Genomic DNA, 12583 nt, shown 5'->3' with positions numbered 1-12583 from the left:
GTAACTACAACACCCAGGTCTTTGTTAATATAAGACTGGGATCTGTGGCAATGTGCCTGCTTATAATAAAAAAGATTATCTAGTAGAAAAGACACATGATGCACTGTCCAGTGATTAAATATTTTTCCACCTCCTGCTACATGATGTGGAACTGTGTACTTAGCTGAGTAATATATCATTTATCTGCAAGATATTTATTCATCTCTTTGTGATATCTTATATAACATTTCAGGCCCATGACTTGTATATTGACCCATGTATTCATTACCTCCAGAACAGCCTACTCTTTCACTCTGGAGGAGGGGGCACCTTCTGCCATTAGTGGCAGTTGTCACCTAATGTAGGCAGAATAATCAGAGATGTTGCTTTCTTGTATAAAACATTATCCACCTAGTCATATTTTCCATGTTCATACACAAAGCTGGGACAGGACAGCTTAGCATTGTCAAAATGTGGTGCCCTTGAGAAGAAAGTAGAATTCACTGTCAAACACATCAAGAGCAACTGAGTACACAAAAGACAGCTGTTATCTGATAACCTTGTGAATGGCTTCATTTCTCAAAATATGTGTGATGACTGTAAATGCATGCTCTTTTTCTGAATATCACAGTCCCATTAAAAGATGCAGCAATGATTAACGCTTGAATAGAAAATTAATGATCTGAAACACTGCACAGTGTGAATTTATGAAGGTTTTTGGGGACAGAAATAAAGAAACAACCCAATTAATTGTGGGTCTGTGCTTTTCAGGTTTTTAGCAGATTTCCATTAAAATTCCAGTCTGGGTATAATGATATTTCAGAACAAAGAAGAAAGCAAGAGCTCTCCAATCTTATTAAAAAAAAAAAAAACTTAATTAAATGTTTAGAGATGGATGGAGAGAGAGACAAAGGTGAGATGGCACCAGGCTCTGTGCAGGTGTAAATATACAGTTGGTGTGTGTGTGTGTCAGGTAAAAGCATTAGAGATTGTGTGATGTTGTTGGTATCTGGTTTTGTCTGTGGTGGGGAGAGCAGGCAACTTACTTGAGATGAGACACTTTAATCATCTCAATGGGTGGCTCATCGTTGCCTCGCTCGCCTCTGAATGCAAAGCATCTGCCTGGAAAAAACAACAGACAGAGAGAGAGAGTGATACAGTGAGAGAGAGGAGGTGATAATGTTAGGCAGTAGACGGTATCCTTCCTCACACCTGTGGAAAGACGGATTCATCTCATTTCACTTTAGTTCTGGAGCATCCTGGTTTCATCTCTTTCGCCGGTGCGGGGAGAGCAAACTGTCGACAACTTAGTCTCACCACCTGCTCTAATCCCTGCTTTTCATTCGCAACTTTCCACCCACTGAAGCAGACATTATGCACAGCATCAAGGTGCCCCTTTAAACAAAACAAGAATGCCCTTCAGGTGTATCATATCGTGTTTGCCTAAGGAAGTGCTGATCTGATTTTGCAGAGGACACTTAAGAAGGTGGCCTGTTTAAAATGTACAAATAACAGAAGTGCCTGCAGGGGTTTGGGAGGAGGGTGGGGAGGTGGTTGGTGTGTGTGACCTCCAACAGTTTTGAGACGGCAGTTGGAGTGCACTGGCGGGGGAATAAAAAAGCTAAGCATATGGTGCAGGGAAAACTTTGGAGACGTGTGGATCACTGGAGGCTAATGCAGCCCTCTTCTCTATTTTCTCTTGTGTCTCCACAATCACACACAATAGGAGGGGTCATAAGTCCTGATTACAGAGTCATTTTATGGTATCTAACTCTTAAGCTCATCAACCTCTAGGCTCTAATCATGTGACAAATGCACATCCACAGAAGCACACACATCTTAATGTCTCGAATACAGCTCACAGTGCAGCACACAGAGCAATGTTTTCTCTAACATGGCATGTCAGGGCTTCATGAGCTTCAATTACTGTAGATGATTATCGGAGAGATACCTCAGAGTGTTGAGCTGATGACACCTGCTGTGATGATGCATGTATAAATAATGGCTAATTATCATCTGTACACATAATACATATTTATAGTGTATGTGAGGCTATGCAAACTGAGTTCACTACCATGTCTCAACACTAACTTCTCTCAGTTACTGCAGCACACTCCCTGCAGAGATAAAGAATATGTCCATTCATAAAAGCTGCTATCGGAGGAAGATGGTTTTCCATCCACTACTCTAAAATCTTATCAGAAAATGCTCCAGCTGTAGGGCATAAGGTGTCTGCCTTCGTGGATTACTCTTAAAGCTGAAGTACAAGATCTTTTAGTGCAGAACTTACTTCTGTGCTTTTTTGTTTGAGGCCTTGCTTATGCAAAAATATGCTCACTTTCCCTGAATAAATGAGACAAACTAGCATGAGCTCAAGTAACAGAAACAAAACTGTGCAAATCTGCCTGAAGGCTTACTGAATCTGATCCAGGATGTCAAGGTGTGGTAGTAATTTAAATTTTGGATAGTATAATTGTCATTTAAACATCTAACATTCAAGCTAAAGAGACTGAAAACCTATACCTGGTAACCGATTCTCTCTGCAATAAGCCTCAGCATTACATGCTTGTTAAATCACAATGTCTCATTTTCATGTCTTCAGGTAGTCTAAGTTGTAACCTGTAAATAAAACATCTTGGGAGTTGCTGAGAGGCATATTTTTCAGTTTTGACAGAGCAGAGTTCCCTCTGCTTCCCCTGTCATCTTGGTGCTATGCTAGGCTAAACACGTCCCAGACCCACTGCATCTCTGTAGCGAACACACACAGATTAAATGAATATTGATCTTTTTATCTAACTCTTGGTAAGACAGCAAAAAAATAAAAAAATAAAAAAATTTCCCAAAATGTTGTGACACAAGCAGCAGACAGATATGTGCATGTGTCAGAGATGTGAGCCATAACACTGAGATCCACACAACCTATCTGCACTTCCAGCAGCTACATCTGCAGTCAAGGACACCTCAGAAGAACTCAGTGACTTGAACTCATTTGAACTCACAAGGAAAAACAATTAAGTATATGTGTGTTGGAAAGCGTGTGGCTCTGTAACCAAAGCTATTGCAGTGGACTGTTAACTTTGATGACTCTGGTGCTTACAAGAGAGTCATTAAAAAGTGACTTACCCTCACCATTGTTCTAAATGAACTGGGGAAAAAGGCTCTGTGACCAAATCATTACAATGACCACATTTTTTATTGTGCCCATTCAAGTTTATCAACGCAAACACATTAAGGTTGAAAGTAGATTCACATCCAAAATGGCAAATATATGAATTCTTATTTTCATAAAATAAAAACTGAAACATTTACCCAACACTTCCTGATCACCTTCACGTTACTTTATGACTCTGCTCTCTCTTTGGCACACAAAATGTAGCACTGTATATTTCCAACCCTTGCAGGAGGTAGACACACTTTAATGCTGGTGCAGGAATTCTATAGACCCGTCAATGGGCTCAGGCAAGCCAGAGGCTGCTCTGCAGGAGCTCATGATAGGATCTCATTTTCAGAGCTAGGCATCCCTTGGTGGTACCCTAACACTGTTTAGTTTAGACCTTAATTTGGAGGAGTGTGTAAGTATCCCCTCAGGGAGAACAACAAGAGTCTTAGAGAACCACAGAAAGACCCAGAAAGAGAGCTAAAAAGAGAAAGTCACAGAGTGAGAGAGACTGAAGTGTCTATTTTCTTTGTTGTTGAGACTGCAGGAACCCTGGGCAAAACAGAAACATCAAGAACAAAGGATAATATAAAAGTGCTGGCTGGTACCCTCAGGTACAGGTGATAATATGAGTGTGTGTGTGTGTGTGTGTGTGTGTGTGTGTAAGCTTCTTACCGGTTGGCAGATCGACATGCTGCAGTTCATTTCGCACCAGGCCCATGTTGTTGGGGGCAGAAGTGGCAAAAGATAGGAAGCTGGTAAGACTCACCCATTCAATCCCCCTGTGGAATAAGCACACACACACACACACACACACAGGTTTTAGTTAAATGAATAACGTTGTAATCTAATGCATGGCAGTGTAGCTGTCAAATATTCTTCCACGAAATCCTAGTAAGGTAAATGGTACAGCTGAACTTCTTCTTTAGGAAAGTGTAAAAGAAATGCACAGCAAATCAAGCCGGCAACTGTGAGATATGAGTGTTTCTGAGAAGTGGGCACAGCTCAGGGAGCACAAACTCCACTGTAATGAGATGGTAAATAGCCACATGATTAATTAGTCAATTTCTCCACTAAATGTAAATGAGATGCTAAGTAGCCAGGCCTCCTTTGGCATGGCTGTGCTTGGGTGAGGGCTGCTGGGCTCATTTCCATAAGCACCTCTGCTCTCCCCACCACACAAAACACACAGCTTTGAACTTAATGTGGTACGTCACAGCACTGGAAATAACAGCAGTGCTCTACACGTGTCTGCACAGGAAGAGAGAAAATCTAATGGAGGTGTTTTCAGGAGAAAGCCCTCTGATATGAACGTCTGGTTAGGTGGGTTCATGTATGACTGTGTTATTCATTTATTTTGTCCTTTTTCTTCTTCTCTGCTTTTGATGACTGGAAATTTAAAAACACGAGGGGTTCAAATACACCAAGGCGGTGTGCAACACCAAGCAACTAAACAATGTGTTAAATATTATATGCTGTGTGAGGAGCATTGAGTGAGAGATGAGGAGACAGCTGCTGAGCGTCATGACTGCAGAGCAAATTCACAGTGACACCAGAATCCAGGCTGAGAAACTCACTGCCTAATCACTCACTTTAAATCACACGTATGCACAGGCACAGGTAGCTACAGAAATATCAAGGAACTGATGCTTGTGCTGCGCAACTCATTAAAGTTAGTTGGAGTTTTGCTTTTGTGGACACCAACTTCTCTCATTAAAGAGAGCCTGACTCTGCTTGAACGAATGGTGTTTGCTCCCAATCAATCTCTTAACAACATTAATTGATTCAATCTTGTGCTTAATTAATCCTGGTGAAATAGTTTTGCTGCTCATTAGAGAATACTAACTAATGAAGCGCAGCCTGTTCTTTGTTGATGTTTGGCTGTTGCATTGTGGGGCGCCCAGAAGGTGGTGGAGTCCTCTGACTTTATCCCTTTTCAGTGTGGCCCACCTCATACACAATAATTAACAAGTACATAACAAGTACAGAGGCACAGCAGGACAAAGGAGTTTAATATATGACAAAAGTGCACTGAAAAAAAACCCAGACTTACTACAATCTATCTTGAGTGGACCCGTTTTGTCCTAATTGTAATAAATAGCTTGCACTTGCTTGACATTAATTTTGTATGTTAAACTCCAGTAGCTTCTAAGAATGTGAAAACACTGAACGGTGTTATGCAACTTGATATGTGGCAACAACTTTGGCAACATTTAATATGAACACCTGACACTGTAACATTATATATATATGACAAAAAATAAGGTAAAGTATAGTGAGTCCCCTTTAAGGAGGAAAAAACCCAATTAACTGTTAAAATAAAGATATTCTTCCCACAGTCACAATCACTGTCACCAACTGACATCAAGGACTGCGAGAGAAACAAACACTTAAAAATTCATATCCAAATGCGCACAGGGTATTTATGCAGAAGGTCATGGCACTGATGTATTCATGATGCAATACAACAGGCATCGAGCAGAATCTCTACAGTTTATCTTTTTAATGGCTTCAATCTGCATCAGATAGAAATCTATTATCTTGGGTTTCCTAACTAAATAGCTCTTAACTGTGTCGGTGGGTCTTGTCATTGATTTCTTGGAAATGTCATCAGCAACTGTTCAGTGTTTTCCTGCCACTCTTGTTTTCAGTCTCTATTTTCCTGGTTCAAATGCTTGGTTATGAGCAGAGGGAGGAAGCTTCCTAATATAGAATATGCTCTTCCCTGAATGGGCCTTTTGATGTGTGATTGACAGGTTCATTAATTAGCTACTTAGACCTGAGGGAATAGTGTAGTGTTCAGAGGTTAAAGGGACATTACAGGATAAGCCTGAATATTTAGCTCCATTTCCACCATAAATAGAAAAAAAACAAAACCCTTGAGTAATTTATTCCAAGTGACAATAGAAAATGATATTCATGTGCAGCACGCATTACACCGAGAAATCAATAGACCCTTTTCCCAGCAGACATTTTGACTTGTTATAGCAGGAAAAACACAAATCTAATGATGGCTGTGTTCTGTTTAGGTGTTCCAGTGAACCAGCATGCACAATACCAGAGCCTGACATTACTGTTATTAGTAACACTGGTGTTTGACAAGTCAAAATGTCTACTGTGAGAAAGGTGGATACGGTATAAATCTCAAAGATCTCAAAGCTCTGCTGTTTTCCCTTGTTGCTGACCAGATGATTTCTTCCAAATGAACAGTGAATTGGCAGTGATACGTGTTTGTTATTGTTAACTGGGCAAATACACCACACCAGCAGCTTTGGATGGATATATAAAATTGGGAATTGCTAATCTAAAGCACAGTTTTCTTCTCTTTAACCCAAATATATACACAAACACACACAGAGAATTAGATGTAGGCCTTCTAATGACATTCTTTGGGTTGTTGTGACGAATTGATTTGCACAGTACGTAAAGCTGGTCCCATTTCTCAAGAGCATCTAAGCTCCCTCTGCATTCACCCACACTTCAGGGAACAAACATTCACTTACTTGTTTGGATAAACATCCAGCTAGCTCCTGGAAACTGTGTAGGTTTTTTTTTTTTTTTTAATATGCTCTGGCCTGATCACATGGTGTATGATGCCAGGACACATCACAGGTAACCAGACTGTCACTTTGCAACGCTAGGCGTCTTTATTTGTGGCCTTCATGATTTCATTTGCATATAAAAGCAATGCTAGTACTATCTTGGCTTTCTAAATGTAGATCATGTACACTATATATTTAACCACTATCTCCGTATCTTATTTGATCTGCTTTCATTTTGCTCTTGGAGTTCTTGTATTATTTATCGAGTCAAGAGTACCACACTCAGCTGAAACACTCCGAGAAGATATTCGGTTAAAACCCCCATAAAACGAGCTAGGGAATTATTTTTCTTTAACACACAAGAGCTGACATGGCACTCTAATTATGTGAGTGCCGATTGCATCCACAAACTCTAATGAGCCTGAAAACAATCAACAGAAAATCAATCCCCCTTGTGCTGACTGACCGCCCACTGAGGTTCATCTAACATGTCATTTTACTGATATTTCACCTTAAGAGCACAGTGATTGTGATTGTGTACTGGTGGGAAATTAGCTATGCTGGAAATGTGCTGCATACCTAGAAACAAAAGTCTTACCTGACTTCACAAGAGTGGACACTGAGTTCTTTGTGGAGGAGACCACTGGTCAGGTTATAGACCAATACAGACCCATTACTGGTACCTGAGAAGAAGGAGAGAGACAGAGCAGAGCATGAAGAATATGACAGACACAGAAAGACAAGAGGTCACAAGCACACACATAGTTACTTATTTTAGCAGCATCTAGCCTGCAGCAGGATCACAGAGACGGTGTGTCAGTGTGACAACCCTGTGTGTTCCCTGTCACTGCAGTAGGTGTGGATAGAGGCAACACATCAAACCCCATGTCACCCGGCTCACAGCCTGAGAACATTGCACCGTTTCATCTGCTGCTGGGAAGATAGTACGACAGCTCCATCCCTCCCCAAACTCCACCTGATTAAATACTGCAGGTGACATTTGCCACTCGGATCAGAAACTCTGAGGAGGTTTGGCAAAGTTGTCTTTTCCCCACATTTGTTCATACTGTAACAGAGAAAATCAAACCAAAATCTACTTTAAAGTTATTTTTTATTTGCACTCATCTGGGGAAAGTTTCCAACTATAAAAAGCTAAATTCAACTTAAACTCAACTTACAACTTTTTTTAGCATTTGCAGGGAAAGATGATGTTTTGCAATGGCCTGGTTCAAATTCAGAGTCGAAACAAATTCATGGTAAGAGGCTCAACAGAAGCATTCAAATGAAATTTTGAATGATTTAGCATTTTACAGAATATAAGAAAGTGCAATAGAAGTCTTTATTTACATTTCCAACACTGAACCACAAAAAGCCGACGTCCTATTTAAAGTATGGAAATGACCCGTAGATGATTTTAACTGCTTTTTAATGGTTTCATGGAGTGCCATAGGCTAGGTTTACATTAATGGGAAAAACAAGCAGCTGTAAAAAGCACAAAACAGCTGAGGTTATAACCTAAGCAAAGAAGCTGAAAGATACAGCAATTAAAATAATTACACAATTCAGGAGCGTGGTGAACAAAGCTCTGCAGCAGATGTGAAAGCAAATCAAAAGTCCATTTTCATGATGTTGGGAAAGTGTTTAACAACGTTTGGGGGATTTCTTTTTATTTCTGTGATGAACACGGGCAGGTGCAACAGCACATTCAGTTCTATAATTATCCTGTATCCTGAGTGTGATGGAACTGGGTTGATGTGCCCAGTCCCTCTGCAAAAGGACTGCTCAGTCTGCACTGGGCCACAGCATGACGACCACATGCTGACACAACATCTGGAGGTGGTGATAGGCAGTGCCACATGGGCATCTGTGTGTGTGTGTGTGTGTGTGTGTGTGTGTGTGTGTGTGTGTGTGTGTGTGTGTGTGTCTCCCCCTCCTGCTCCCTGTGTAGCTGAGAGATGGCATGCAGCGTGGGACTTGGATGTTTCAGCATGAAGTCGGGCAAACAGAGAGTTGGCTGTTGGAGATAAACATACATACACCTCTTCCTGAGTTGCCTCATACCGTTTATTGTGAAGCTGATCAAGAAGACGCTGACTCTCCATGTGACCTTAAAGCTGAGGTGAAAGCGTTTTTGAAAAGATTTCATCGTGATTCTGGGGAAGAGATGTGAAAAATGGCCTCTTTACCCACAACACTGCAGGATGTAGGAAACAAAAGGCAAATTAAGGTCAGCCAGTCATCAGACAGACCAATTAAAAAGATACCATTTTTGGTCTGAGTGGCATGGTGGATGCTGCTCAGTGTTTGACAGTTGTTCCAAACAGTGCTCTGTTACTTTGATGCTCATTCAGCTACTGTTATAGTTTCTTATTTTCTCTTGTCAGAAGTTTCATAAGTGAATTGATACCATTCTTATAGGAGATGGTTAGCTTAGCTTATCTTAGCTCATTTCCCCAATTATAATACTGACTTGTTGAATTCCTTTAGAGTAGAGGAAATCCCCCTGATGATAAGAATCTTTTTGTTGCACCAATTGAAATTGATACTGATCCCGAATCTAGTATATCCCAGCAGTAAGCACAGCTGATGACAGAGCTGTACTATCCTCAGTTAAACCCAACTCTTCGAGTAAGTCTGAGGTGGCAGCAGATAATGTGTACCTCAAACTGGAGGCTTTGAAAAGATTCTTTTGTGGACGGCAAATGTAACTGATATTCCCACTGACAGACCACTGGAGCTGAGAATGAGACTCAGTCCATCTGGTAATTGTTTTGCTTCCCGAGGTGCATGCTTCAGTTGGCTGCCTTCATACCAATATGTAAGTGTTTATTTCCCACATTTTGCAACTGACAAATTTTTGCTTTTGCTGTGTTGATTCTGTATGCTAGTCTTTATGCTGTTTCATTTTGCAGATCCAAACAATGCAGCAAAGAATAGCTATTGGGCAAGCACAAATAAATAAATTAGGCATGCCACCATTAGACGTTTAGGAATAGATGTCAGTTTGTCAGTGTTTGTGTACATGTCACTGAGAAGGAAGGCTCTGGGTCTTGCAACTATCTGTAATGGAGCTGTCAGGTCTCATACAGATTACAGCTTTTTAGACAGAAGAGCAGACAGCGGTGCTTCTGGGTAGCTAGGTTGGCTGCACAGCTTCTGTAACCTCCTCCGTTGGAGGCAAGGAGCAAGAAAGACTGACAGAAGGGAAAAGTGGAAGACAGAAATAGAGAAAACAGAGACGGGAATCCCTGCCTCCTGTCTACCTGTAATGAAACTGTGGATGCCAATTTCAACCCCCAGTGCTTCACGCCATCAGCAGTGAGCTCATCTCTTGCTTTATTTGCACCTAGTGGAAGGTGTTAAAACTCAGTTTCCCTTGGCTGTTCCTCTGACTGGTGTTGTATCGCTGAGACTCAATGAGTCACCTTTTTAACTCAGCTGCACATTAGGTGGAAACATAACGCAGGCTAGAACAGAGACCAAGAAAGAGACTGAGCTGTAACTGTCAAGGACTCATCCATGGATCGCTCTGGTTTCACTGATTAGGAGTATTCTCTGGGTCTTGGTAAACAGGAGAGGTGACAGATGCCAGCGCCTGCCAGAACACCTGTCACAGTATCAACCTAAGCATCATTACTGAGGGGCTGACAATTGCAATTGTAACTCAGGAATGTATTCAATTTATAAAGCATGACAGCGAGGCAAAGTACCAGACTTCACGACTGTAAATATAACACTCTCTAATGTTACTGTAACTTCTACCTTATTGCATCAGTATAGGTATTATTGCTAACTGATAATATAAGTGATTGCTATAAATGAAAAACACAAGCCTCAAGATGATATTGTAATTAAGCATACTTAACCTTTTGAATCACCTGGATATACCCTTCACTAGCTTTCAGAGATTGCATCCTCCATCTAAATCTCCACTGTAATTATCCAGCCCTCTAAACTTATGATTCACAGGCCAGCTTGCAGGAAGTGGAACAAAAGGCACATTTCAATAATGCGGCTAGAGACTGTTTAACTACTTGACTCTGCAAGATGACTGTGGGGACTTGACAAATGATGTGCATAGAAAACTCAATCGCCCTGTTCTAGTTTTAGATTCAGAAGGCCACTGGGAACCAGCTGTGCCGAGTCAACCCCTCACCATCTGCAGCACGATGTGTTCCTACTGCACCCGCTCCAGAGTCACACAGCGATTGGAAACAAAATGACATGTCCCGGACCAAAAAGTGTCTTTAAAATGGCTGCTTTTGAGAGAATGGTGTTTGTTGTTCTCATAGGTAGAGATACCCTTTCAACACATCTGCCACCCTTAAGGCCTTTAAGAACTATTTCAGTTATTAAGTAATATTTTTTAGTGATTTTAAGAGATCTCTGTGTCCCACAATTGTGGAAGTGATGCACATATCAGAGACAAAAACACCCAGTGAAAACGGTTGTAAGATGTGTAGGTTGAAGGTGTTATTATTCACCTGCTTGTCTGTGGGTCTAAGAGAGGCAATGTATCTTTGAGGTATGATTAATTTATGTGGGCTATGTCAGGGGACTGAGTGTAGCCTATTTTTCAGCTTGACAACTAAACTGAGGGTTTGCTCCGTTGGGGAGAGAACAGCAGTATGCCCGGGCCTTAAATGGAATTTGGTGAACAGGCGCACACACATAAAGCAACACACACAGACAAAAACAGAAACACATTACACAGGCGATTCTACTTTTCCATTCAAATTGATACATCATTACTGTGGGGAAGATAAGGGAACAGTTTCTGAAGAAAACTGCTACGCTGATCTAAAACAAATAAATCCAAACTTTCACTGCCTCGCCTAGCAGCTGTCTTGGGGGGGGTAATAAGAGAGGCAGATATTTCAAATTAAATCTATGCCTTCTGCATCATTTGCTGAGACCACACAGTGATGTTACTTAGTCACTTTCAGCCTCAAAAAGTCAAATTCACAGAAATAATTTGTATATTCAGACATACTGATGTGTCCATTTAATGTGAGAAAACACAGCATGTCTGAAAAGTGAGAATTTGAAATGTGTCAAGAGGGCTCAACAGAAGCATCTACAAGTTTGAAACACTTTATAACTCCAACCTAATAGTTTACATGAATTGGATGGCAAAAAGCATAATAAAAGACAACATTTAAAGCCAAATTTAAATTGCTAGCTACTTTAAGTGATACTTGGAATTACTGACCTAGAGATACTGAAAATATTCTTTCACTTTGACAGGTCCCGTAGGCAGAGCATATGATTATATCTGACAATTGTGTTGCTGTTCTGAGGTAAAGCTCTGCTTCACTTCATGTTTGCTTTCATATCAGTAGCTGTTAATTTCCTGTTTCGTGATGAACCGATGTTTGAGGTGCTATGTCTCCAATGCTTATTAGTTCGTATTTTTCCGACACAAACCACAGACGCACATTGACAAAGGGCCTGGACGTACAAATGATTAAAATGTGTAGCTGCAGCTTCTTAATCATTCAGCCCTTTGCCCTCCAAAACACTTTTCACTCACTGGGATGTTTTGTTCTCTCATCACTACGCTGCAGCGTTTCATAAATCAAACAAGACAAGCCTTTTCTTCTCAACATCCAAATCTGTGGTAGTTACAGATGATGGCGTGATGAATGACAACCACTAACACAGAGTACATTTTGGCTAGAGTGTTAAAAAACAGATACTGTACAACCATGACAGGTGGCAGAAATATACCACACAGAACCAGCTCTGGCCACACTCAACCAACTCTATGGAAAGGACCTGGGTGGAGCTTTTGAACACATTTGATATTTTTCACTTAAACAATTCAAATATTAAATAATATCAATTTGTATCAGTGGGGGGGGGTAAGTGAGTACATTTACGCTTCACTGACATAAAAATTTGA

At 40.8% G+C, this 12583-nt stretch overlaps 1 protein-coding gene across 1 annotated transcript in view; it reads right to left on the bottom strand.

The window, feature by feature from the left end:
* Positions 1 to 12583, bottom strand: part of wdr11 (WD repeat domain 11) — a 48308-nt gene that overhangs the window by 17321 nt on the left and 18404 nt on the right. Inside the window, exons 11-13 of the mRNA XM_018686465.2 lie at positions 7277 to 7361; positions 3812 to 3918; positions 1026 to 1101 (exon numbers count right to left, since the gene is read on the bottom strand). Coding sequence (XP_018541981.1) covers positions 1026 to 1101; positions 3812 to 3918; positions 7277 to 7361 — 268 coding nt within the window. The remainder of the gene's footprint in view (positions 1 to 1025; positions 1102 to 3811; positions 3919 to 7276; positions 7362 to 12583) is intronic.

The sequence above is a fragment of the Lates calcarifer genome, linkage group LG16_LG22 (assembly GCF_001640805.2).
Source record: "Lates calcarifer isolate ASB-BC8 linkage group LG16_LG22, TLL_Latcal_v3, whole genome shotgun sequence".
Classification (NCBI taxonomy): Eukaryota; Metazoa; Chordata; class Actinopteri; family Centropomidae; genus Lates; species Lates calcarifer.
The sequence above is the reverse complement of the archived record's forward strand: the minus strand, read 5'-3'. Positions and strand labels throughout refer to the sequence as shown.